The sequence below is a fragment of the Ailuropoda melanoleuca genome, chromosome 12 (assembly GCF_002007445.2).
Source record: "Ailuropoda melanoleuca isolate Jingjing chromosome 12, ASM200744v2, whole genome shotgun sequence".
Classification (NCBI taxonomy): domain Eukaryota; kingdom Metazoa; phylum Chordata; class Mammalia; order Carnivora; family Ursidae; genus Ailuropoda; species Ailuropoda melanoleuca.
The window spans coordinates 54,659,729-54,686,208 of record NC_048229.1 but is presented as its reverse complement, the minus strand read 5'-3'; the positions used below and the strand labels follow the sequence as shown (position 1 = coordinate 54,686,208).

At 56.8% G+C, this 26,480-nt stretch overlaps 1 protein-coding gene across 1 annotated transcript in view; it reads right to left on the bottom strand.

Moving 5' to 3' along the window:
• The window catches only part of SLC12A3 (solute carrier family 12 member 3), a 34,846-nt gene extending 10,171 nt beyond the window's left edge, over positions 1–24,675 (bottom strand). Inside the window, exons 1-22 of the mRNA XM_011217768.3 lie at positions 24,403–24,675; positions 23,810–23,953; positions 22,361–22,436; positions 21,544–21,639; positions 21,121–21,260; positions 20,639–20,749; positions 19,537–19,648; positions 19,233–19,363; positions 14,741–14,825; positions 13,672–13,826; positions 13,272–13,379; positions 12,786–12,909; positions 10,994–11,095; positions 9,979–10,134; positions 8,989–9,088; positions 8,129–8,240; positions 7,574–7,714; positions 6,437–6,543; positions 4,577–4,659; positions 3,413–3,502; positions 2,698–2,799; positions 1,668–1,779 (exon numbers count right to left, since the gene is read on the bottom strand). Of these exons, the coding sequence (XP_011216070.1) occupies positions 1,668–1,779; positions 2,698–2,799; positions 3,413–3,502; positions 4,577–4,659; positions 6,437–6,543; positions 7,574–7,714; positions 8,129–8,240; positions 8,989–9,088; positions 9,979–10,134; positions 10,994–11,095; positions 12,786–12,909; positions 13,272–13,379; positions 13,672–13,826; positions 14,741–14,825; positions 19,233–19,363; positions 19,537–19,648; positions 20,639–20,749; positions 21,121–21,260; positions 21,544–21,639; positions 22,361–22,436; positions 23,810–23,953; positions 24,403–24,675 (2,660 nt within the window). The remainder of the gene's footprint in view (positions 1–1,667; positions 1,780–2,697; positions 2,800–3,412; positions 3,503–4,576; positions 4,660–6,436; positions 6,544–7,573; positions 7,715–8,128; positions 8,241–8,988; positions 9,089–9,978; positions 10,135–10,993; positions 11,096–12,785; positions 12,910–13,271; positions 13,380–13,671; positions 13,827–14,740; positions 14,826–19,232; positions 19,364–19,536; positions 19,649–20,638; positions 20,750–21,120; positions 21,261–21,543; positions 21,640–22,360; positions 22,437–23,809; positions 23,954–24,402) is intronic.
• Between the last annotated feature and the right edge of the window lie 1,805 nt (positions 24,676–26,480).

The window sequence follows — 26,480 nt, the reverse complement described above, 5'->3', positions numbered from 1 at the left end:
AACAAGTGGCAGGGTTTGAGTGCGTGGGGGTGGGAAGTCCAAATGAGTGAGGGCACTGGGGTGCAGGAGGTGGCACGGGAACGGTGAGTGGCTGGCTGGGGGGGTTGGGCAGAGGCCGGGGATACACCTTAAAGACCAGGCCACAGCCCAGCCACCAAGCCGCTGCCGGTTCCCGAACCTGGGAGGGAAATTAGGAGAGCAGAGCTGGGAGCAGATGTGCTGGTATGCAGCACGGGGGTGGCAGGCCTGCTCAGGGCCCTGGCCAGAGGCAGTGCCAACCTGGCGTCGGGTCACAAGGAGGCCAGAGGGCTTGGCCTGGCTGAGGGACAGCTGGGAGGCAGAGGACATTCCATGACCTTCACGTGCCGGACACCTCGTGAGCCCGCGTGCCATGGCCTTGAGCTCAGCTAAACCCGCTGAGCCTGGCTTGCATTCAGGCCTGCAGCAGAAAGCTGAGCCGGCAGAGTGGCCTTCCTGATGTCTTTATCTTCTGGAGATCGCAGAGAGGTCAGATGCTGCTTTCCTCGGCCTGCTGAGAAGGGCCTTCCGGAGCAGAGGTTCTCAGTGGGGGTGAGGACCCGGAGATGGGACTGCTGGTCGCCTTTAACTCACACAGGGGGTGATGGAGAAGGGGTCATGGGGACGTGGTCCCGGTGGTACAGGCCTCAGGGCCCTGACCCTGGGGCATTGTGGCTGGGACTGTTGCTGAGCACACCAGAGGCCAGGCGGAGTTTCTGCTCTTTGGCTAATTCATTGCATGACCTTGAGCAAGCTACCGGTTGTCGCCCCGGCCGCCTCCTCTAGCGGCCTCCATCCCATGACCTGCTACCTCACTTGACCTTGTCCTAAACAAAGCCATTGCCCAACGTGAGGCACACCTGTCTACCTGCCTTACCATTTACTTCCTTTTCAGCTTAAATCAACTCACATTCTTACTCAGCCGCATCTTGAAATTTCGTATGGCAATTTTCAATAGAAAACCAGCATCTCTTGCCAGAAAGGGGTGATCAATAAAACCCAAGTAAATAAACCAGCGTGACTAAATTCTGGCTGGCTGAACTGAACTCTGCTGTTGCCCGCCAAGCTCCCCAGCCAGGCCCGTCCTCTGGCTGAGACAGATTAGTGTGGGTTCCCAGGCAGAGAGCCCCTCTCCTGCCGAATGGGCCACAAGGTTGGAAGAGAATCAAAAGTCACTTCTCACCAAGAAATCCAGTGGGACTTGCTGCCCCAACTCCTGGCCACTAAAGTCACCTCCTGTCTCATCAGGGACAGTATCCCAAGCTTGAGGGATGGGGGCAGCATTGCCCTGAAGGATCCTCAGTCCCACCTCATTTCTCAGCAGGAAGGGACTCCTCCATCCGTTACTTCACACAGGTTTCTCCTTGAGCAGATTTGTGGCTTTGAAATACAACACTCCTCCTCGTCCTGGCTGAACTAGGGCACCTGTATCTTATGTGAGGGGGGTGCGACAGAAAAACACCTTCCAAAATGGACAGAAACCTGCTCCTGCCCAGAGCTCCCTCAGCACTGCTGTGACCTGGAGAGAGCTGAGTCCACCTGGGGGAGGGAGGGGTGGCACAGGCAGGGGACAGCAAGAGGGGGCACCCATGGGCAGAGCTGGGATGGCGCCGGTCCTGCGTAGACCCCCACCCGTGCTCCCCACTTACGCCTTTCTCTCCTGGTCCATCCTGTTGATCTGACCCCCCACGAACACACGGATCCTGCATCCGCTCCATCTCTTCTTGCGGGCCAGAAGATAGGGGATGAGGAGGGTGAGTCCTGGCAAGGAGGGTCCCCGTAAATCAAGGGGGAGCTGCTCTCAGAATAGAGCACCCTCTGGGTTCCTGCCCCATCTGCCACTGGCACGCCTCTTCCCCTCCGTGGACCTCAGTGTACCCATCTGTGTAATGGTGGTGCTAGACTAAACCAAGGGGGCGCATGGGACTCTCTGGGCTGGGGTTCATGTGGCCTGCAGGATGTTTTTAAATCTGTGAGCTAGCATTGAATAATTGGGGGATTTTCACATGAAAATCTGACTGCTAGCACTTTTTTTGAAGATTAAAGATTTGGCCACTGGGTGGGAACCCTCATCCCTCCTTCTCATCTCTCCACATGAGGCCGAAGGCCAGCTGTCACTTACCATTAGGTAACCCTGGACCAATTGACCTATTACTTCACGGCTCTATGCCTCAGTTTCCTTCTTTGTGAAGTGGTCTCATAATAGTTCCTGCCTAGGGATTGTACTTCGTGCCAAGTGTATAGTAAGTGTTTAGTCTATAGGTTACATGCTCCTGGAGCCGAAGCATTTTCTGTCTAGGTAAGGCTCTATCAGGGGTGCAACAATAAAGCCAAGAGGCATGTGTTTTAAGAAAAACGAGAGAGGGCATGTTTTTTGGGAAGTGAAGAACATTCCTACAGCTTCCCCTCATTCATGGCAGGTGCCTGTGACCCCTAAGGCCCATCTCGTCTGAACGTTCCATCCCATGCTGACCTCAGCTCCTCCTATAAAGTCCCCCATTTTACAGCCAAGAAGAGGGGCCCCAGGCTTCTCCAAGCTCAGAGGTGGGCCCAAAGGCCCCTAGTCCCCTTTGCTGGGCTCTGTGGTCCCTCCAGGGGCCCTGTCCAGAGCGGCCAGGAAGGGCAGGCCATGGAGGGCAGGCGGCCCTGGGGAGAGCTGGTGACCAGGAGAGCACTGACCTCCGTCATCAAATAGCCAGTAGATGTCAATGCTCTTCCTGCCCTGCTCGGACTGGAAGATGGTGCTGGCTTGCTCCTCCCACACCAGGGCCTCGGGGTCCACTGCAGGAACAGAGGGGCAGGTCACCGCAGAGCAGCGCACCTTCAAATGCCTGCTCTGTCTGAAAACGGAGCCAGCCGCCCCGTGAGGTGGGCTCGCTGTCGCCCAGGCTATGCACGTGGCAGCAAGAAGCACCCCCCTGAGGGAGTGCATGGTAGGGGCTGGCCCAGAGCACCACCATGGCTCTTCGGACAGCGAGACCTGAGACCCAATTCTCAGCCACGTAGACCAGGAGCAGGGGTCCCAGACGTGCGGTCCTGGGACACACCCCGCCCTTGTTCCCTTGCCTCCCAGAGCATTAGTGGGAAAGGACTGAAGGAAAAGCCTACTCCTCTCCTCCCTGCCTGTCACCTCTGAGCGTGGCCAGGGGGCCACTGGAGGGGTCTCACACGGCCCCCAGAGCCAGCTGGGTGGGTTCCCACAATGCCAGGACACTGAATTCCCAGTGAGGGCTGCAATGTGGAATACTGCCCAAGCCCACCTGCCCCGGGCCCCAGTGACCCGACCCCAAGGGTCTCGGGCACCTCCTGCCCGTGACCCGGTTCCCTCACGGCCCGCCACTCGCTGCCCCCCAGGCGAGAGCGCCCTGAGCCTCTGAGTGGGGTGCGGACTGACGTGCGCCTGAGACAGACGGCCTGGCCCCGCGGGTGCTGGCTTCTTTGCTGTCCTCCGCTGGGTCAAACACTGGGTCAAACACCGGGTTAACTGCAAGAGAGGGAGCAGCTCTGTTCCCAGGCTCTCCTCAACCCGGGGCACTTCTGGCTTCCTCCTCTCCCAGGCTACCCCTTACATTAGGAAGAAAGTCCTGGCTTCTCACCTTCCCCTGATCTGGCCTCTGCTTCCCCCTGGAGCCGGCCCTGGGTGCCCCGAGAGCCCCCTACCCCCACCGGCTTCCGCCTGCCCCTGCATCAGGGCTCAGCCAGGTGTCCCTTGAGCCAGGAGCACTTGCAGCCCCCTGCTTCTCAGCAAAAGTCCCCCTCGTCGGAGGGGCCTTTCTGACCACGTGTCACTGTCTGCAATGACTAATGGGTCCCCTGCCTTTCCTGTGGGAACACCAGCTTCCCAGGCTGACTTTGTTTTGTTCCCTGCTGTACCCCTAGCATGGAGCACGGCATCCGTCAGGAGCATGGCTGCGGCTCTGAGAGGACCGGTTGCATCAATATTCACTCGACAGCTGCTGTGTGCCAGGCGCGCTGTCTGCCCAGGGTGACACGACCCAGGCCCACCTGCCAGAAATGTGGCCTCTGCACTTCTCAGTCCCCACCCCCCGGGACGGCCCCCTTTTGTTTTCTACACTACGATTCCTTTCAGGCCTTCACATGTGACTAACGCTGAGTCTACAGATTCCTGTGTGACAAAAATTAAAACACAGCCCTCCTCGGTGCCCCAGAGAGGATATCGGGGACCAAAACGTGCAGGCTCTGTGCTTTCTCTGTATTTTCATGTTCCGGTGTCTTTCTCCCCTCTTTTCCATCTTCCTCTGTATTAGATCCTCTTTATCCCATCTGGTTTCAAAAACCCTGATAGTGGTTAGGGAACTCTGAGGTCCAGTCTTGGTTCTGCCCCAGGCTGGAAGCGTGACCTTGAACGTGGCCAGTGTTTTCATTCGGAAACCTGAGAAACTCTAAGGGGCCAACAAAAGCTAACTTTTTAGGCTTTTATTCCTTACTAATGTCCCCCTCTCTTTCCTCCACCACTTAAAAAAAATCATTCTAGAACTTTCTGGGGTGCTGTTCAGGTTTTTGACAGGGGCGCCAAGCAGGTGGGGCATGTACTCACTGTGTGCCTGCATCACCTCTGAGACATTGAGCCCCTCACGCATCCTCAAGACACACACACCATAGTTGAAGTCAAAAGCATCGCTGGAAAGAGAAGAGGTGGGGTCAGGGTCCTCTTGGTTCCAGCCCACAGCGCCCAGCCCCCAGGAGACCAGATGTCTACAGTTGGCCTCTCACCTGCCTCCCACCATACCCTTCTTTCTCTTGGGGCCTCAGTCTCCCCACCCATGTGACATGCAAGCAGAGCCGGAGAGTCCCCCCAGGTCCCCTCTAGCTCTACGTTCTGTGGCACTAGGGGTGCTACGGACCCTGTACTCAGGGGGAAACCAAGTCAGGCCAGTCTTCAAGGCAGGCCCTGTCCTCCTGATACATTTGGATAATCTGCACAAGCCTGCCAACAGAGGTGGGCATGGGAATTCTTAACCCTATTTTACAGAAGCAAAACTTGAGTTTCAGGGAGCAACTTGCCCATGATCCACGCTAAGGAAATGGCCAACTGGCTTTAGAATCGAAGAGCTGAGATGGAACCCTGAGGGCCAGTGCACATAGGAATGGCCTTGCTCAGGAGGGCAGGAATAGCTTGTCTGAAGGGAACGTCTAGAAGACTCCTACCCCAGAAGTCTATTCTCTGTCCAGCTGACAGAGAGCCCCAGAGACCACCAGTAGGGTTTGATCTGATGGGCTAAGCATTGCCCTCATGGGTTCTTTAGTTACACATCTCTGGGACAGGCGCTTCTCAGGCTCCAGCATTTTGGGGTCTTGGAGCACTGGAGCTGGGGGGATGCTGGAGAACAGATAATCCACTACCTGTTGTCATTGTCAGAGGCAGCTGAGATGCACGGCTCATAGTCAGGCAGCTGGGTCACAGCAGACCTGGAAGCAGGTCCCAGGTCCCCAAAACTCACTTACCTACCTACCTACCTTCCTTCCTTCCTTCCTCTCTCCCTCCCTCCCTCCCTTTTCTCTCTCTCCTTCTTTCCTTCTATTAATCAATCAATCAATCAATCAATTAATCAATCAATTAATTTAGATTGCAAAAGAGAGAGAGCATGCACGAGCAGGGCAGGAGGGTCAGAGGGAGAGGGAGAGAGAATCCCGAGCAGACTCCCCGCTGAGCTCCCCAGCCCAGGGCTGGATCCCATGACTCTGAGATCACGACCTGAACCGAAATCAAGAGTTGGAGGCTCAGCTGACTGAGCCACCCAGGCGCCCCAGCCTTTGTTCTTTAAACGCTACTACACACTGCCTCTCTGTTCCACGTCAGCACAGAAAAGCAACTCAGGCAGGCAATTCCTGGAGGCTGCACAGGAGGAGCTGAAGGAGAAAGGGTTTGGAGTGCAGCCTGACGTCCCCAGGGGTTTATCCTCATGGTCCTGTTCCGCACCCTGCTGCCTCGGCGGGGGGGGGGGGGGCCTGGTTTCACTTCTTGCTCAGTGGCACCCCCTCACAGCGTGAGAGCCGGCTCTCTGCAGGTCTTCTATAGTCCACAGGCGGGCACAAGGTTTTCACCTAAAACCCACCTTTTCGGCTTCTCTGAGAAACCAGAAGTTGGCAACCCTGGGTCCACATTTCTGCCTGGGCACAACTGGCTGGAGCCAAGTAGCCGCTGTTCACGGCAGCTTGCCACAGTCCCCACTGCTCCCTACTGTCCCCTGCCTGTTCCCTGCTTATCTTGGTGCCCACGGCCCAGAGGTCAGAGTGTCGAGCCCTCAGGGAGTGGGTCTGTCTTTTCCTCAGCTTTGAACCAGCTTCTTATGACATCCACTGCATCCCCCCTGCTTCCTGAGGCCCAGGAAACTCCAAACTCCAAAGGCCCAAATACACAGACTGCAGGCCCTGCCACCCTCATGGCCTCACTCACTGCAGGATGCCAATGTAGTCTTCCACCGTGGCCGGGTGGGCCGACTGCCAGTTCTTCTTGAACCCAACCACCAGAATGTTGGGCTTCATTCTCCCAAGACCCGCGGCCTGCAAAGAGTGTGGGGGTGAGGTGAGGGGCCGGGCCTCATGCCCCACAGGGGCTCTGTTCTGGGACTAGGGTGGGGCTCGCTCAGCCCCAGCTGCCCTCTTCACCATGTGTCGAGGGCTCAGGAATCACATCCTGCCAGTCAGGGTCCTGCCCGCCTGGACACACCCAGGAGAGAGGTGACGCTACAGTCAGAAGCTATAAGGACCGGACTGTCCTATTAGCTCTGGATTATCCCGCTTCCTGCTTCTCTAGCAAATGATTTCTCCTCACAAGGGACTTGAATTTGGATGCCAAGCTTAGAGTATCCCCAGGCCATCTTACCGCTACGTCTTTTATACTTATTTTTTTAGTGTTTAAAAATGTTAAAAAATTTTTTGAAGTGAAATTCACACAACACAAAATTAACCATTTTAAAGCATATCATTCAGTAGAATTTAGTATTGTCACAATGTTGTGCAATCATCACTTCTACCTACTCTCAAAATATTTTTGTACCCTCCCCAAAGAAGACCCCATATGTTCTTTTTTTAAAAATGAGAAATATTTAGAATTATTAGAAAGGACTCTGATAGGCTGGCTCAGGATTAACAACTGTTTTTGTATCTATGCATCCCATTTTACAGCCGGGAAAACTGAGCAGGAAAATGAATTGCCTGGTGGAACGTTCTAGAACTTGATCTGAGTGTTGGCTTCACACCATTAGGTGTATCTGCATACATAAATATTTATCAAACTAAACACTGAATATTTTTCCCTTTGCTGTCTGTAAATTATATTTAAAAAAAAAAAAGAAAAAAGAAAAACAAGAATTGCTCAAGATTACAAAGGCCTCACAGGCTTCCAACTGGGGTTCCCCGGAGTCCCTTGGGCACCGTGAGAAAGGGCCCTGAGTCAGCATATCTGGAGAGACAAGAAAGGCAGGCACTCCCGTTGCACCGAAGGAGCTTCGACTAGCCCCTCGGGACATCCCGCCTTCCAGGTTGTCACACCAGTACTAAGTCCTATGGGAAAGCCCCAAATCCGTGGCACCTGCATGAGAATCTGAACACCACTGCGGAGGTCCTCGGCAATGACATCTGAGTAGAAGGCCTTGATCTTCCTCTTGTTCAGCCACTTGGTGTGCCCATTGGCGATGAGCCGGAGCTCGGGCATCCTCTGTTTGCGGGGTCCCTGTGGGTGGTGGGAGCAGGTGACATCAGGAGCTGCCTTCACCCTCTGGCCCGAATGAGTTTCAGCCCCTCTTCCCCCTGGAGGTTGCCCCATGGGCTCAGCCACACCCAGAGATGGCCTTTCTCCCCCTATGGAGTTAGGGGAGGGAAGGAGGAGGAGGGGAGAGGGAGGAGGGTGGGGAAAGGAAGATGAAGAAAAAAGGCTAGAGGCAGGGCAGTGGGGAGAAACCAGTGATGGGGAAAGGGGAGGGGAGAGAACCAGGCCCACGGCACGGTCTGGTGGGCTCTGTTTGCTCCATGGCCCCTCTGCCCCCCACTCCTCCCCACACTCTCTGGCCCCCCTTCCGAGGGTGGACCTCACGCCCAGGGCCTCCTCCAAAGGCAAGGCCCCACCCCACCTAGAGGGGCCACTCACAATGAGCACGTGGCCACAGACCATCAGGCTGAGGTTCCGGGTGAAGGTGCCCACAAAGTCGACCAGGGCCGGGCGGAAGTTGGGGGGCCCCGTGAGCACTAGGCACTGGGGACTGAGGAGGGGAAGGGAAAAGGGCATGAGCCATCTGGACAGAGCCCGGGGGATCTGGGGGCAAAATGCAGGTGCCGGGGAGAATAAAGGCTGGGGGTGGGGAGGCACATTACTTACAAGATCTCTGTGCCACGTGGGTGGGTGGGTGGGTGACTCAGCCTCTGGATGAAGAGGCAGCCAAAGGTTGTGGTCAGGGGCCACTGCCAGACTCACTTGGAGCCAGACAGAATTGGTCACTCACCCGCTGTGTGACCTGGGGCCAGTTACTTAATCTCTCTGTGCATCCGCGTTCTCATCAGGACTGGAGTTAGTAATGTCACAGACCCCAGAGGGCTGCGGTAAGATGGCGTAAGGCACTTTGGAGCAGCAAAGCAACACAAATGCACATGGCTGACTGTTAGCAGCACCATCTGCTGGGAAGGAGGCCCGGACACATGACTCTCCTCACTTAGGAGAGGTTCGCCTCGGTCGGCCTCACGGGTGACTGTGACGGGCACTACACCACCAGATTGTCCTTGGATAGCCCTTTGCGTCTCGAAGAACATATTCTGCTGTGAAAACTCAGGTACAGAGAGGTCACCAGACTTGCCTGGTCCCCACTGAGCAATGTCAACGCAGGCCCCTCACCGCGGGGCAGTACTCTCCACCTCTGTTCCCTCTCTGAGCCTGGGCCGTGCCCACCCCAGGTCTTCAGGGGCAAGTGACAGGTGGCCTGGAGCCTCCCAGAGCAGGGACGGGGCTGCGCTCACCGGTAGTTCTTGATGTGGTCCTCCACCTCGTTGAGGCCCACCGAGTAGCTCAGGGCCAGGTTGTAGGAGCCGGCCTGTACCGAGGAGCCCCAGTTCACCTCTGAGCGTGGGGGTGAGCACAAGATTAGAAATCCCGGGAGAAAGCAGCCGTGCCGAGGGAGAGAATGTTGACCTTTTTAGGAATCAAGCACCGTGGGAGCTGGGCTGCCTGGTGGGCGGAGAGCCTGCAGATCTCTTCCTAATGCTTGCCCATATCATATGGCTACATATTTAAAAGTTACACTCCAAAGCATTAAATTCTAGGAGCGCCTGGCTGGCTCAGTCAGTTAAGTGTCTGCCTTCGGCTCAGGTCATGATCCTAGAGTCCTGGGATCGAGTCCCGCACTGGGCTCCTTGCTCTGCAGGGAGCCTGCTTCTCTCTCTGCCTGCCGCTCGCCCTGCTGTTCTCTCTCTCTCTCTGATAAATAAACAAATCTTAAAAAATAACCCACAAAGTATTAAACTCTACAAAATATTTACCTCCCTTGACAAATAGACAATGACCTGGAAGGCCAGGTTCAAATTTAGAATTCTAAGCTTTCCTGGAGCTCTGTATCCTGTCCCCAGATCACCGTCACCCGGGGTCCTTGCTTGTGTGCATATAGACATCATGCTGTGTCTACCTGTCCCTCGATCAGCTTGTCCCTGGCCACCCCTCAGGCCTAAATGTGCACCCCGGCCACTTCAAGAGGATGGTCGTGGGCAGGCAATTCCGGGGTCCTGGGTGCCACGGGTTGGGAGGACAGTCCAGAAGCAGAGGTGTAGGCTCTGAGTGGGCGCGTTCCCATAGGCTCCTCATCCCACGGGAAGGGACAAGGCTGCAGGGTCAGAGCTGGGCCCTTGAGAGCACAGAACCTGATGCAGGCTCTCTAGCTGAGCTGAAGGGCAGGATGGCCAGCTTAGCGCCCTCAGGGGGAGATGGGAGCCCCTGGGCAACCTGAGACCACACACCTGGCTTCTTGTAGCTCACGTAGAGCAGGAGGAAGAGGACGACGCCGATGGCAATGAGGGCCGCCCACCAGGTGAGAAGGAACATGATGACCACGGAGATGACTGCCCCAAAGAGCGCCGCCCACTTGCTGTAGTATCGGAACGAGGGTCTCCACCCTGGGCGGAGGATGCAGGTCGGTGGGCACACTCTGGAGCTTCCTCTTGGGCCAGTGCTGCTGGGCAGGGGCCGGGATGGCCATGCCAGCCATGCCCAGAGCCAGGGTCCCAGCCTGTGCCCACCCGCTCCCCACCCCAGGTCTCCGTGCCGAGGGAGAGACCCCCTTGGCTGGCACTTGGCCACATTGACAGGCTATCCCAAGGAGGAGGTGTCCGGCTCCGGCCAAATATGGCCATATGTCAGCAACAGCACCGGCTCCCGTGTCTTGCACGGAGCCAAGGGGGAGAGAGGGCAGGGAAGGACGTGACGCTGCCTGGCTCCACACCACAGGGCCATGCCAGGGCTGCCACCAGTGACAGCTGCCCCATGGCACAGCTATGGGGCACCAGGGTCCCCGGACTGAGGAAAAGGTGACCTGGCGACCAGCCCATTGGCGATTTGGGGATAATCAGAATGAGGCTTTCTCAGGATACTTTACTGCCATCTGCCAGAAATTTTTCAGAATAAACATACAAATCGATGACGTATACGAGCGGCCCCCCTGGAGTTGTGCAAAGTGCAACCTGCAACAACCTGGGACTTTGGGCAGATTCCTGACGCCTGTAAACTTGGTGGAGGAAGGCATAAAGAAATCTCTGCACCCTATAACAGTGTATGAATCCATGTTCAGTGTATCGTGTAAGTGTTCGAGAAATGAGAGCTGCTGTTATTATTATGACTTGAATGGTCCCTTGAATTGGTTTTGATTTGAGAGGTGACCTTGGTGTGCCCACCTACATGCGTGCCTTCCCCTCCCCCACCCCTGCCCTGCCCTGCCACGCGTGCCTCCTCCCACGGAGGGGTGAGGGGGCTGCTTACCGGGTGAGTTGGTGATGGAGGCGTGGAAACAGCTGAAGTTGATGAGGGCGTAGGAGCACAGGAAGAAGTTGGAGATGATGGGGGCAATGGTGTTGAGTTCAGCTTCAGGGACCCGAGGGAGAAAGAGGACAGTTTGTTGGGCAACCTGCCAGGGAACCGCCTGGCACCCTCCCTCACCGTTGGGGGATTCCGGACAGGACCCAGAGGCTCAGTGCATCTCAACCTTCTCATCTGTGAAATGGGTCCATTGTTTTGTGAAACAAAGGGCCAATGTTTTGTTTACTGTAAAAGCCCAGCTCTTAAGGGAATGGAGAGCAGTGGGAGATATTATGGGAGAACCAAGGACAGTGGCTGTCATACTTTTTTTGTAGTCACAAATGACAGTAAGAAATATATTTTACAATGTGACCCAAGACCCATGTCATTTGTTATCTGAAACCCTGGGACCATAGGACACGCAAGTTCCACCCACAGTGGAAACCGACTCAAGAACTGGGTCCCTCCCTTCCCTGTCTCAGTTGGCTGCCCCTGCCCCCGGCACCCCCCAGTCAAACTTCGGCATGTGTATCCTTGTTTCATGGGCCTACTTAGGGGCAATCCCCCAAAAAGACAAGCACATCTCATGTGTCGGAACTTCTGTGCATGATCCCTTGAATCGCACAAGAACCCTGCCCCAGAGCATCCCAGATGATGGCTCTCAGTCTGAGGTGTGGTGAGATCCACTCAGATCAAAGGACCCAAAATCTGAGCTGGGGGTGGACTGCAGGACGAGCAGGAAGCAGGGATGCGTCTGGGGAACACCAGGCCTGACTAGAGGTTTCCATCCCCTAGGGGTGGCCCTGCTGTCTCTTCATCTTGTTCAGGATCCAGGAGTTCCCAGTGTCTGGAAAGGCTCCGTTGAGTGGAAGAAAGTAGACTGGTAGGGTAAGTCTCACGATTGGTGATGGCGGCATGAAGAGCAGGGATTCAGCTGTGGCAGGACCGTGGGACCACCAGCAGCCAGCCCCGCCCTCCTCCTGCATAGCGTAGCCACTCTCCTTGCTTGGTGTGGCCACCTTTCTCCTAGCAAGGTCTGTCTTGTTGGCCAGGTAAATCCGGAAGCACTGGGGAATGTGTGTGTGTATGAATGCAATGTGTGTGTGTGTGTGTGTGTGTGTGCACGTGTGTGTACACACAAGTCTCTTCCTGCCCGCCTGGGACGCACCTGCTAGGCACTATTGCTCCCATTCTGCAGACGAAGAAACAGAGGCACAGGAAGGTAAAATGATTTGTCCAGCTGGCATATGGCAAAGCCAGGATAGAAAGCCAATCTAACTAACTGGTTAACTGGGAGGTTTCTCCTGGGGCATCATCTACCCTGAAGTTCGAGGGGTTTGGCAGCTCAAGGTCTGAGAAACGAGGTTGTCTAGTTTATACACCTACAGGGATATTGATACAGCCGTTTATGTCAGCTCCCAAGAGCTGTCCTGTACCCCAGAGTTGTTCTGGGGACTAATTCAGACCTGGGGCCTGGGGGGTGGAGGGAGCAACTTGTTAGGGCACAGGAAGGCAGAATCAGCAAGAGCAGCTAGGGTCCCTTCTAACAAAATAGAATGGTCACCCGCCAGGCTCGTGGTGTGGGAGCCACGTGTCTGGAGGCAGAGGGGTGGCAGGGACCACATGCCAGCCTCACTCACTCAAGGCTTAGTCACCGAGTGCCCATGCCCTACCAGGCCTGGCTGGGCACTGCGCACCAAGGTGAGCAGCACGGAGAAGAGCCCTCCCAAGCCCCTGTGCCCTGGCAGCCTCTCACCGATAATGATGAAGGCCACGGCGATGGCGTAGGCCAGCAGATAGCCACGCACTGGCTCCTTGTTCTTGCCATAGCCCTTCCCGAAGAAGCCAATCAGTGGGTACAGCTGGTCCTCACACAGGCACTGTGGGCACAGGAAGACGTGCTCGCCCTAGGCTGGGCTCCTGCTCCCCTCCCTGCCTTACAGACCCCTGCACCCCCGCGCCCCCAGGGGGTCGACCCTGTGTTGGGTTAAACGGGGTGGGCGGAATTGCAGACAGGGCTCCAGGCTGCGCAGGGGAGACTCTGGGTGGGAAATGCAGGTGCTCTTCAAAGCATACAACCGGAAGGGGGCTGCTTCCTGCATGGGTTTGCTCACTAGCCCCCTTTTCCCTTCAGTCTAGACTGTCCCTGTCCCGTGATACCCCCATACCTTGGTAGCAGTCACCCAGGGACCCTCGCACCTAGGCCTCCCGGACTCTCCCACCCCCTGTTCCACAGCCTCACCTGGAAGACTTTGGCAGCAGAGACAAGGCAGGCCAGGGCAGAGGAGAGGGTGGCCCCAAAGATGCCAGCCGTGATCAGGGGTGCAAAGCCAGACACCATGCTCATGGTCTGCAGGGACACAGGGTCCAGGCCCCTCGTGGTGGAGCCCCTCATGCCCGGAGCCCCCGCCCAGGGCACCCCAGTCCCCACTGCAGGCTGGGGCTAGGTCCTGAGGCCTCTGATTCCACACCCCTTACCTGGGGATCCCAGTGACTGCCGAGGCCGGGGCTGGGCCCAGAGGCCCCCACCTGAGCCTGAACGTCTTTCCCCCAAGCCTGGGACCCAGCCCCTCAAACCGTGTGTGTCCCAGCCTGTTCCAGCCTCGGTCTGGGGCAGACTTCCAGGCAGAGGCCACGTGTACCTGGTAGTAGTTGATGAGGCCATAGTGGCAGCTGTGCTGGTGGGCGCACCCGGTGAAGTTCCAGCCATAGCCGCAGGCCAGCCCCTCGCAGGCGCCCGAGCCGGGGGTCACCGTGTCATTCAGGACACCGGAGGCATCGCGAACCACACAGGAACCTGATGAGGGAGCAGGGCTTGGGGAGGCCTCCCTCCCTCCCTCCCCTCCTTCCTCCTCTCCTCCCACCCCCAGAGACTGGCCACTTCGGCAGAGGGCGAGCTGCTGCTGATGGGCCAGCTCCCCCTTTAGCACGTAACCATAATTAATAATAATAATGGGAATGCAAGTAGCTAAATGCAGGAGCACTCACCCTGGGCCAGGCACGGTGCTAAGGACGTTAAACGACCCTGGGAAGCAAGCACCACTATTGCTTTTGTTGTCGTTGCCATTCTACGGAGGCCCAGCAATTTGAAGTGACCTGTTAAGGTCCCCTATCCCCCTTGAAGCAGACACCAGACTGGCTGTGACCTGGGCCATGTCCCTTGGGCATCTGTGAACAGCTTACCTCACAAGGTGGTTAATGGGAGCACCTGTGAGGACCTCAGTGAGCGGCAAGTGTCAACAGCCCAGGCCTGTGTTCAAAGCCTGGCTCCACCACTCAGTGGCTGTGTGACCTTGGGCAGGTCACTTAACCTTTCTGAGCCCTGGTTTCTCCTCTATAAAATGGTGGGAAAGGCAGTGCCCTGATTAAATGTGATGAGGCACGTAAACGGCTGGGCCTATGGTTGAGTCAGTGGCTAGTATCATCTTCAACCACCACTGTCACCATTATTGTTATTATTATTAGTCGCTGGGTCAGAGTATAACATGTCCTCTAGCATTTTCCCACCTGTGTGTCTGTCACTTCAAGTTTGAAGTGCCTGGTCTGACCACCCCCATCCCCACCACAAACTAGCCCCTCCCATGAAGATGTTCTGGTCACCACCTATCCGCCCAGATAAGGTTTGAGGCTCCACTTCCTGAGGTGGCCATGTCTCCTATTGGAGAGCCAAGCACTCTGAGACCCTTCCGATGGTCTGGAGCGGCTACTCACCGATGGTGGCCGAGACGGCCAGGTAGGAGACAGTGGTCCAGAAAATGGCCATGAGTGTTCCCTTGGGAATGGCTACAGCAGGGTCCTGGGGGAGGGGAAAAAGGGAGGGAAAACATCAGGCAGCCTCTGGGCCTCCTTCCAGGCCCTGCCATTATCTGAGGCCAGGGCTGGGCCAGTGACCCCTAACCCGGCCCCTCCCAGAGCCCCCTTCCCTGGGGCCCAGGGAGGAAGGACCCTGGTGATTGCCACCCGCAGAGCAGGATGGGGTACAAGCACGATCATGGGGCTGAGAACACACGCAGGCCCTGGGAGCCTGAGGCACGGGGAGAAGCTCCAGCCAGCTACAGGCCTGGTTCCCGAGAACACTGGCCCCCGCAGGCTATGGGGCACTGAAGTGGGGGCTCTGGAGTCAGCCTGGCTGCGTTCACTCCCACGTGACCGGCTGTGGGGTCACACATGTGCTTTTACGTCTCAGCCCCTCCAGCCTCCCAGGGACGCTGGCTATGTGAGTTAGCGCACATAGAGCTCTGAGACCAGGGCCCGGCTCACAGGCCGAGCAGGCTGCGTGTTAACCACTATTATGCACCAATTGGTCTGTGAACAGTGTGAACAATGAACATACAGACAAGCCCCAACTCTCTCCCCTCTGAGGAAAAACTCTCTGCTGGCAATTTCCTAGCAGAAATAGCAAATTTTCACACGTACATATCACGTATTCCACTCTTCCAGACACTTCCTCATACATAACTTCCTGTAAGGTGGCCAGGGTGTCCCCACCCAGCTGGTGGGGAAACTGAGGCCAGGAACCTGTGCAGAGGGCCCAGCTGGCTGAGCCGGGAGCAGCCCCTTCCCACCACACCGAGGTCCACAGCCTCAGGCCGGGGGGCCGGGGGGCCGGGGGGCCGGTCCCGGCTGAGTAACACAGGCCGGGATTTTTATAGCAGGGTCCTCCCCAGGCGTTGACCCCAACCCGAGGCGCAGGCCACATGGGCATTGGGAAGCAAGCTCGTGCACCTCCCCAGCTTTTCCGGGGCCATTGTGCACAGCTGGCAGTAGAACCACAAATGGCAGAGCTTGAAGGGACCCTGACGCTGTTCAGGGTTACAGGCAGGTCCAAACAAGGCTGGCAACGACCCAGTTCTCTGCCTCAGACACTCGGGAGCTGAGTTGGAACCCGCGGTCGCTCAGTGAAGACCAAGCCCCGGCCCCCACCCTGCAGGACCCTGGGCCGCAGAAAGGAGGTCCAGGCAGAATCCTGCCGACACAGGGCAGATGGTGCCTGTTATGGGGCAGACTGAAGTGTGCTGGAGATCAAGGTGGGGGGAGGGAGAGCAACCCTGCAGGAATCACAGAAGGCCTCCTGACGGAGGGGACGACTGGGGTGGCCCTGAAGCGGGGGGCGGGGGGTGGGGGGCGGTAGGCAGAGCAAAGTGGAAGCAGAGGTGCCGGGGCTCTTTAGCTTCCAGGTCCGCTGACGTCTCTGCTGTGGGGGCCCTGCCAGCCCTGCTTTGGGTGCCAGGATGGCCCAACAAGGTCAAGCACACAGAGGCCCCGGTCCCCGGCCAGCAGACTGGCTCAAATTCCCATCCCACCTCTAGTGAGTTGGATGGTGTCCCCCAAAATTTGTGTTCACCCAGAACCTCAGAATATGACCTTATTTGGAAATACGGTCTTTGCAAAATGTAATTGGTTAAGAAGAGGTCCTACCCAGTGAGGCGGGCCTTAAATCCAGCGAGTGTTCCTGTAAAAGCGGCAAGGACGCACAGAGGGAAGAAAGCCATGGGAAGACCATGCCAGAGACTGCAGAGACGCAGCTCCAAGGCTAGGAGCACTAAGGATTGTCGGAGCTGCCAGAAGCTGGGAGAGGAGAGGAAGGATTCTCCCTGAGAGCCTTTAGAAGGAGCATGGCCTTTGACACCTTTGTGTCACCTTTGGACTTTGGCTTCCAGAACTGTGCCAAGAATACATGTCTGTTGTTTTAAGCCACAGTGTTTGTGGTCATTTGTTATAGTGGCCCCAGGACACGGCTACACTGGGCCTCCATCAGGCCCGAAATCTCTGTACCTGTCTCATAAGTCAGACACATCTGGGTCCACGTCCCCGCGTCTCCTCCCAGCTGTGTGACCTGGAACAAGCCCCTTCACCTCTCTGAGCCTCAGTGATGTCGCCAACCCCAATCTGTGAGATGAGAATCATCGTAGCACACAGCAAGCACCCATAAATGTGAGCAGTTAGGGGTGGGGGCAGTGTCGTGCTCAGGGACGCACGCTGGGACCACACCAGGCTCGGCATAGAGCCCACATCAGTCACTAGAAGTCCCTTGTCTCTGGGCCTCAGCCTCCCCATCAGAAAATTAAGGTAGTAGAGCTTTCCTTGGCCATCGCACAGGGTGACGGTCACGAGACTGCTCTGCAAGCACTAAGGGGTTGGGGAACGTCACCTCCAACTGACTGACTTAGTGGTTGATTGTCTCCCTTTCTCACCAGAATGTCAGCTGCACGAGGGCAGGAATTTGTGTCTTTGTGTTTTGTTTATGGCTGTCTCCACAAGACACGGGCATAAAGCAGGTGCTCAAAAAATTCGTTGAGTGATAAGTTTATGATGAAGTTGAGGCCCCTTTGTTCTAGAAACTTGCATTCCAGCTGCTCTGCCACATGTGGGTGTGTGGCCCTGGGCAACCCCCAGCCCTCTCGGAGCTTGCTTTGCTCCTCTCTGACATGGGGGTGATGAGCCCTCATGGCTGCCCACCACCGAGGATCATGTTTGTAAAGAACGAGGCCCCCTGCAGCCACATGGGAAAGATGGCCATGACCTTGACAACCAGCCCTTCGCACTCCCTCCGTGCCGAGCACTGTTCAAAGCACTTCTCATAAATTAGCACATGGAATCCTTATTCCCTGCTCTGCGAAGTGGGAGGGGGTACTATCGGTCCCATTTTAGGGGTGGCAAAGCTGAAGCCCAGAGAGGTTTTAAGGGACTTGCATAAAGTCTCCATGAGTGGGAGCTGCTCTTCTGCTGAGGCCACACTGTCTCACAGAATGGCCAGAGAGTTGCATCCAGGAGGGAAGAGCCCCTTGAGGGCTTGAGGGCATTCAGGACAGAGCGAAGGCGCACCCCTACTCCCCACCCCCCAGCTCTGGGACGGCTGCCTAGCCTGACGCCTGCACACCATGCTGGTTGGTAACCGGAGAGGCTGAACGAAGCGTCTGGACAAATCGTTAGGCTATGATGATCTGTAATAGGGCTGGCAGGGGATCTGGGCTGTCTGAGCACAAGATTGACCTCTGCAGGGACCTCAGGGCAGGCAGGCAGACCAGGCCTCTGCTGGCCGCTCCCAGAGAAGGGAGACGAGCCGGGCAAACACGGCCACTGTCTGATTTCCAGGCCACACTGTGCACCACCTGGGCACCCCAGTTAGAGCCAGGCCGGGTGGAGACTGTCTCCAAGGCACCATTCTTCATTCACTTAAGAAAATGCATCAAGAGGCACATTTTAGGTGGGACTGGAGGCTGAGGGGGAGGGATTGCCAGCACTGAGCCAGGTTCTCACTGTTCACCCCACTTGCACCCCGTCTATCTCATTGATCCTGCCCCAGCAAAGACACCACCGGCCCCCTCAGCTTTCAAAGCCCCACTCTGGGCCCACCTCCACCCAGAAGTTTTGCTGGAGCCCCTGCCGGCATCCGACTCTCCTTCTTCCCCAGTTTATAGCACTTTGTACTTCTGCTCTAAACCTCGTCAATACATTTCACCATTATTCACTCAACAAACATGTACTGAGCGCCTAAGTGTGTGTCTAACTCTTAGCTGGGAATGGGGACATAGAGGTAGGCCTCAGTTCTCCAGATAAAGAGAGCTGGAAGGGGAAGAGGCACATAAATGGCCTGACATCATTAGGCTAGGGGAGCTATGACTCTGACAGGGCTGGGAGAGATTCAAGGATGGAGGTGTTATTGAGAGAGGAACAGAACTTCTCAGGGTAAAGGGTCGGACACCCCAGGGAGAGAGCACAGCAGAGACAAAGACACGGAGGAGGGACAGGCAACACAGGGAAAGCAGCAGATCTTCAGGGCTGGGGCAGGGGACACGGGAATGGCAACTTTGGGCCGGAGCCTCGAACTCTGTGCAGAGGAGATGGCCCGCATCAAGACAGTGGAGAGCCCTGGGACGATGCCAGCCCAGCAAAGACGTGCATGAACCAGTCTGAGCTTTGGAAGGTCAAGCTGGCTCAGTCTTCCCCTTTAGGCTGAGAGTCCTGGAAACTAGGGAGGAGACCCGCCCACTTTAGGGCTTAGAGCAGAGCTGGTGTCAGTCAACAACTCAGAATTGAGTGGGATGACTGGAGTTGGTTTGGATTAGCTGCGATTAAATTGAGTTAGTCTGGACTGGATTTTAGAAGCTCTAGCCCTGCCGTCTCAGTGCGAAGCTCAGTGCCCAGTGGGAGATCCTGGTAGGACAGGGCCAGGAGGCAGGAGGACGGGTGTCCTGCTCACCTTGAGGTCCCCGGAGATGTTGGCCCCTGCCAAGATGCCTGTGGCAGAGGGGAAGAAGATGGAGAACATCCCGAAGAAGGTGCCATCCACACCCCGCCAGTCGGGCACCAAGTTCTGGACAAAAATGTCCGCTGGAAGACCAAAGCCTGAATCAGGGCCACCCAGAAGACTCCTCTTCTCTGGCAGCTTCCAGTCCTGGGAGTTGGGGGGTCCCATCCTCCTGGTGCCCACAGAATGGGCCAGACTGGTGGGCAGACTGTACCTGTCCCCAGAGCCATGGGCAGGGACCCCAACCTGCACATACCCTGGTAGCTGAAGAAGCCTTTGGAGGCCTTGTCCTCAGATGGGGGGATCAGCGTCCCCACCAAGTAGTTGGCAAAGGAGACCATGATGACGAGGAAGAAGAGAACCTGGGCCTGGGGGTAAAGGACCCTAGAGGTCAGATGGCCTGGCCCTGCCTGCTCAGGGAGCCCCAGCAGGACAGAACCTGCCCAGGGTCCCTCCCTCCCTCCCTCATTCATTCATTCACTCATTCATTCATTCATTCCTCCTTCCTCCCCCCATTATGTTGCAGGCCCCGTTCTTGGAGCTGGCGATATAGCAAGGCTCCTGTCTTCCTGATAAATACGGAACATGACTCTAGAGTAAGAATGAGGGTGTGATGGGGACTGTGTGGGGCTACGTTAGCGGAGGGGTCTGCATAGGTGTCTTCAGGGCCCTAAAGGAGGAGGAGGAGTGAGCCGCAGAATGATCAGGGGCTCAAGCTGGGGACATTCAAAAACACCAAGGAAGGAGGCCGGCAGAGCTGCAGGCCAGAGTGAGGGGGAGAGAGGAGAGGCAGGGGTGGGGGGCGGAGACCAGATCTGCCAAGTCTGCTGCCATAACGCCCCATATTTCTTCTGCCCTCCTTCCACAGTGCTAAGCCTCTGACTTTTGGCTGGATACGGGTTCACGTGAGGACACATCTCCCTGCCCTGCCTTTGGCTTAGGTGGGGCCACGAGACCAAGTTCGGACTGATGAGATGTACGCAGAGGGATAGGTGCAACTTCTGGGCAGTGCCCGAAGGAAAAGGAAGGAGAATTCCCTCCTTTCCGCCCTCTCCCCTCCCTGCTGACTGGACTGTGGCCGCCGTGGGGCAGGTGCATGAAGGCCATGCCCAGGGAGGGAGAGGCCATTGGTCGGAAATAGTCTGGGTGCCTGAGCTCAGGAGCTGCACACAGCTGGACTGTTACAGGAGAGAGAAACACACAACTCTTGCTCAAGGCCCTGTTCTTTAGGGTCTGTCTGTCACAGCAGCAGAGCCGAAGCCTAGCTAATACGCCGAAAAGAGGCAGAACCAGGCCCGGGGCCCAGGCCTCATGACTCCCGCTTCTCTACCTGACCGCTCCCAACCTCCCCTCCTCACCTTGGACTCCCACTCCATGCCAGCCAGGGAGATGGCCAGCAGCACAGTGACGGTGACCACGCCGATGATGCGGATGTCATTGACGGGGTCCACGATGGGTGTGCCGTACTCCTGGGGAGGGGGACAGGCCAGGCTGCAGGCTGCCCTCTGAACACCCCGCCCCTCCAGACTCCTCCACCTTGATTCACTTCAGGTATGGGTGCCCCCCCAGAGCAAAACAGAAACACAACCCCCTTCCTGGCCAACAGAGCCCCACAGTGGCTGCTGTGTCAGCCTGGACGGTTCAGCCCTGAAGGCAACACACCCCCCCGAAGGGGACTTCTGGGAATGGTCTCTATTTGCGGAGATCATCACAGTCACCCACAGTGGTCAGACTGTGGCCGTGGTCCCTGACGGGTAAAACAGGGCAGGGGGCAGGAAGGCCTGGCCCAGACGGGCTGCGGGAGAGCAAGGTAGGCTGCCCGGGCTCCCTCTGGCTTCACCTGGAGCAGGTCCCGCACGGTCTCTGCGAAGCCCACAGTGTGCATGGCCACACCCACGGCGTTGGCAAAAGCAAAAATGAGGCCGATGGAGCCCCCCAGCTCTGGGCCAAGACTCCGGGAGATGAGGAAGTAGGTGCCACCTATTGGGGACAGAGCCAGGAGCCATGAAACCAGAGAAGTCAGCTGGCTGGGGGGGGGCTTGGGGCAGGCAGAAGCTAAGGTTGGGGGAGGGTCACCATGGGATAACCGAGGCCATCCATGGGAGACCCAACGCCTTCACCTGGAATCAGAGGGAGCAGCCTGGGATGCCCCCATTTTGGTGGGGATGGGGTGGATGGGGAGTGGTTCAGAGACCCATTCCCAGGGTGAAGACTGGGGGAGCAACAGGAAAGGGGAGGGCCCTGGGGGTGGGGTGGGGCCCACCTGACTTGACCTTGCCGTTGGTGGAGATGGCCGAGATGGAGAGGCCAGTGATGGAGGTCACTGTGACCGACAGCAGGATGATGATCCAGGTCAGGACTGTGGGGGTGGGCGGGGATGTGATCACCATAAAACTCAGCCAGGGCATTTCCCAGGTGAGGAGGCACGTGCGGAACCTGAGTCAGCCGACTGGTTCACCATGCCAGCTAAGTCACCTCCCTGCTCTGAGCCTTGGTTTTCTCCTCTGCACAATGGGTCTCTGTCCCCCTCCTGGTATATCCTGAACAGCCAGGAAGCTGATGAGCCACTATATAAAGGATCATTAGGTCTGGAAGGGAAGGCACCCTCCTTTAATAATAAAAAATAATCACCACTTGATGAACACCTTTGGGTGCCAAATCCTAGGCTATTTTACATACATCATAGAAACCCCGCAATAGGTCTAGGAGGTAGGAACAGTTATCACCCCCATTTTACTGATGAAGAAAACTAGGCTCAGAGTAGTTAAGAAACTTGTCCATGGTCACACAGCGTCAGAGCTAGCTTCTAAACCTTGGTGTCTGTCCAGAGCACAGGTTCCTAACCTGGATCCTGTGCCGTAGAGATTGACTCCAAGAGGCTAAGCGACCTACTGAGGGCAAAGAGAGCCAGGGAAAGTCGTCAGGCCTGATGACGCCATGTCCAGACTCCTCTGCCACACTTCCCTGACCTCTGTCACTGCAGGAGACTGTGGTTTCTGCAGCCCAATTCAGGACTGAGGCCTGGGAACATCAGGTCTCAGGCACACCCTCCCCCTTCCCCCCCCAGAGATGACACTCACCAATGCCTGCCTGGGCTGTAATCCAGGGGAGCCGTAGGTAGAGAATCACACCCCAGATATTGAGCATACAACGGATCTGGGAAGACAGAGGGGTTGGAGGCCACCTTAAATCCAAACACAAAAGTCCCTGTCCCCAGTCATGGCATGGCATCAGGCAGGTTGGCCTAGGGGACACCTGGGCCCTTTCTTGGCTCTACTCACTTCACTGGGTTCCTACTTCAATGCCCTTCTAGTTCTGTGGGGCAGGGAGGGGAGGAGGGGTACCCAGAGATTCACCTGCCCCTCCCACCCACTTTTCTGCCCTTCCACTGCGGTCTGAGAATGGGCTGCAAGCATTATCACCCCTCACCCGGCTCTAAGCCCAGGATCCTGTGTCTGCCAGCCCCAGCCATGGCCCCGGTGGCCAGCTGTCAGCCCAGGGCCTGGCATCTAGGAGGAGCTCAGCAAATGCCGGTGAGCCAATGCCCCACATACAAGTAGAAACAGTGCTTGGGTTGCTGTGACTTCAGCTTCCAAATTTAAAGCAAAGCCAGAGGCTACAGCTGAGACTGAATTCCAGGGAGGTGGGGGTGCTGATGTGGTCTTTGGCCCCAGCCAAGTTCTTGGGGTAGGGCAGGAGCATGCGGCATTTACAAGGCGGGGAGACTTCTAAAGCCCTCTCTATGCTCTGAGGTACTGAACACGGTCAGGCCAGGCTCTGGCCACCACAGCCTGGAAGGAAGAGCCATACTCCATAAATGAGTCGCTGGGGTGGAGGGGAGCTCACAGTTCAGATGGAGAAACGGAGGCACAGCCAGCAGGCAGTTGGCAGAGTCAGGTCAGAACCCAGGCCTCCCTCCGCTGCTCTCCCCCCCAGCCACCTCTCAGAGCAGGACCAAAGCCTTCTTCTAAATCTCACGCGATCCCCTCTGAAAAGTCCCCCAATGCCTTCCAAAGCCAAGTTCATTTGACTTTTTGCTGTTTGAAGACTCACTGGTGCTCTACACGGTAGGGACATCTCCCTGTTCCCATCACTGAGAATAACGAAAACACGCTGGTGGATTTGTGTGTTTAGTGCTGCCCCCTGGTGGCTGTAGGTGAAAACAGTTTCTCCTAATAATCCCAAGGTAGGCATTGATCCAAGCCTTTCCTGTCTATTAACTCAACGTTCATCATCTCACAGGTGAAGAAACTGAGGCACAGATAGGTTAAATAACTTGTCCAATGCCACAGGACAAGTGAGTATCCAGAGATCTTTCCCAGGATGAGGTATCAATCTGGGGAGTAAATGGGGGTTGAGAAGCACAAAACCAGGGAAAACTGGAAGTCACTCTGCAGATGGGGAAACTGAGGCCCAGGCTGGGCTTTGGGTCTACCCTGGCCACTAAGACCTGAGAGTCAGAGCTGCGCCTGGATGGAGCTCTGTCTCCCCACTTCCATTCCCAGGCATCCCATCCACACCCTACTCACCATCACCCCCTTGACCCAGCCAAAGCGCACAGGCTCCCCCGGGTTCTTCTCACTGTTGGTGCCTGCCTCATCTTCCACCAGCCCATCAGTCATCTCATGGCTGGGCCGGCTGTCAAAGGCCAGGGCATGCAGGTGGCTGCCTTCCTGCTGGGAGCCCAGAGGCCACAGGTCAGGCAGGCGGGGGTCATGAGCATCTAGCTCCCCATCTTCCACCCTCCAGAGTCCAGCCTCCCCCACAGCAAACCCGGCGAGCCTCCCTTCCGCTCCGCCACAGACCTTCCGCACTCCCACCTCCCTATCTCTTTCAGGGGTGTACAGCCTCTGTTTGTGCACTTCCACTGATGGGGAGCTCATTACCTCTCTGGGAGGCCAAGATTTTTGATTGGGTGGTCGATGACTGGACAATAAACATTACTCCATGTGTCTGGAGCTTTATAGCTTCTATGCCTGCATTTCATTCAGGCCTCTCAACCCACGAAGAAGACACTCGTGTGTCCCACGGCACAGGTGACAGAGCCAAGATTCAGAGAAGTGAGGTACCTGGGTCAAGGCCACACGGCAGGAAAGCGGCCAGTCCTGGAGCTGGTGCTTACCTTGAGGAAGGAGTGCAGATCAGCCAGTGTGGGCCGGACCTTCCGGGGCTCTCCGGGCAGGGCGCTGTTGGCATAGTGTTCGTAGGCCGGCACCACATCGATAGTGTTGTAGCCAAAGGTACGCATGTAGAAGGTGCTGCCGTGGCTCAGGTGGCTGCTGTCATAGGCAGCTGGTGGGGGGGGCTCCTCGCCCCCCAGCAGCGTGCTGATGGTGAAGCGCCCACTGCACAGCGCGGGGTCCCCTGGCATCTCTGACGCTGGCAGCTCTGCCATTGCAGCTCTGGGTGTCGGGGGAGGGGGCCAGGGTCGGCGGGGACATGCTGGGTGGCTTTATAGGCTGGGCCCACAGCAGGGAGGAGGCAGGGGGTTTGGTCCAAACCGCCCACGGCTGGCAAGCAGGGTCCCTGGATAGGGTGGGAGGCAGAGCACGTGCCCACTGCTGTCCTGCCCACCATTTGATCGCTGAGATAGCAGCCCTGCCTGGGACCAGGAGGTCTGGGCTGGGTGCAAGCCAGACACGGAGCAGGAAAGGGGGAAACACGCCTAGCCCCCGGGTCCCTGAGAGGCTCTTCTGAGTCTGAGAGCAGAGGACATCTGCAGGACCAAAGGAAGGAGTATTCGCCAGAGGGGGCTCTTAGGAACCCTATAAGGGACCCTAGAGACAGCCTAATGGCCTGAGGCCCCACCCTAGGAAGGTTCAAAAACCTCTCATTTTAGTACCTAGTATTTGGTTTTATTTTCTAGGTACTTAGTACTTGGGACTAAACGAATGGTATGACATTTAAAAAGATACACAGGTATGTAAAAAAGGTTAGTCTCTCTTACTTAGACCTCTGACTCCCAGTTGTGCGTGTCCTTCCAAAGACATCTCCGAGTGTATAAACCATATGTGCAAGCACCCCCAAACCAGACTTCAGCATGTGCCAGGTGTGATCTGTCACCCCCCGTGGACTGACGAGTCCCTGGGGCTTGTGGCTGGTCAGTGGCCCTCAGGGTAATTGGGTAGCCAGCCCGCACACTCACTGCAGAGCCTCCCAGGCCCTGCCTCCAGGACACGGGTTATAGAGCCCAAGGAGACAGTGCCTCCCCCAGGACAGCCCAGACAGAGAGCCCCCGGCTCCCACAGCAGGCAGGGGGCAAAGGGCCCATTCTGGTGCTGAGCCAGATCAGGCTTCAGTTTTGCCCGCAGCCCTGAGGTCACGCCTTGAAAACATGGGGGGACAGGAGGGATGGGGCAGCCCTCTGGTCACCAGAGGCACCTGAGCCATTGCAGGGGTGGGGGTTGAAATTTGAGTTGAAACCAGAAAGGGGTCAGGAGAGATGAGTTACTGGGGCGGATGCCTGATGTGCCACCAGAGGGAAGCCGAGCTTGTGCTCATGGTGCTGCTGAGTGAGTGGGGGAAAGGGACATGGAAACAGACCAGCCCAGCTGTGCAGCGAGGGCAGCAGTGGGAGAGACACCCTGGAGGAGGGTCAGGGTGGGGACAGCAAAGATGGGTCAGACCCTGACCAGGAGTCTTAGAGGATGACTTGCTTGGACGGGGGCCAATGCCAGCTCCAGGCTTCTGAGCTTGCCTTATGCTCAGGTGCCAGCCATCCTCAGGAGGGACATGGAGGGACCCATTTTTCTCTCCCTCCCTGCCCTTCCTCTCGGACTTGGGTTCTCTGAGATGCCTGAAATTCTCCAGACTCCATGACCTCCAACAGCACGTCAGCCCTAGTTGACTGAGAACTTACAGAGGGGCCTTCCTATCCCCTCTTGCTCCGGTCCAGAGGGGCCCAGGACAGGTGTGCCCAGCTGCAGCGCCAGGCAGAAGGGGGCAGGTGGAAATGCTTGGACTGTGTTGCAGTAACAAACAGTGTTAGAGAGTCACCCTCCAAGATGAGGGTGCTTAAACTGGGGTCCAGGAGCCCCACACAATTGTGGACAAGTTTTATACCTAACTGCATTTTTCTGGGAAGGGGGACATAGATTTTGCCCAACTTGCTAGAAGGCAAGCCCACAGGCGCAGGATCGGGGCCTGTCTTGCTCACTGATAACCGCAAGCAACTGGAACAGCACAGAGTAGGTACTCAAT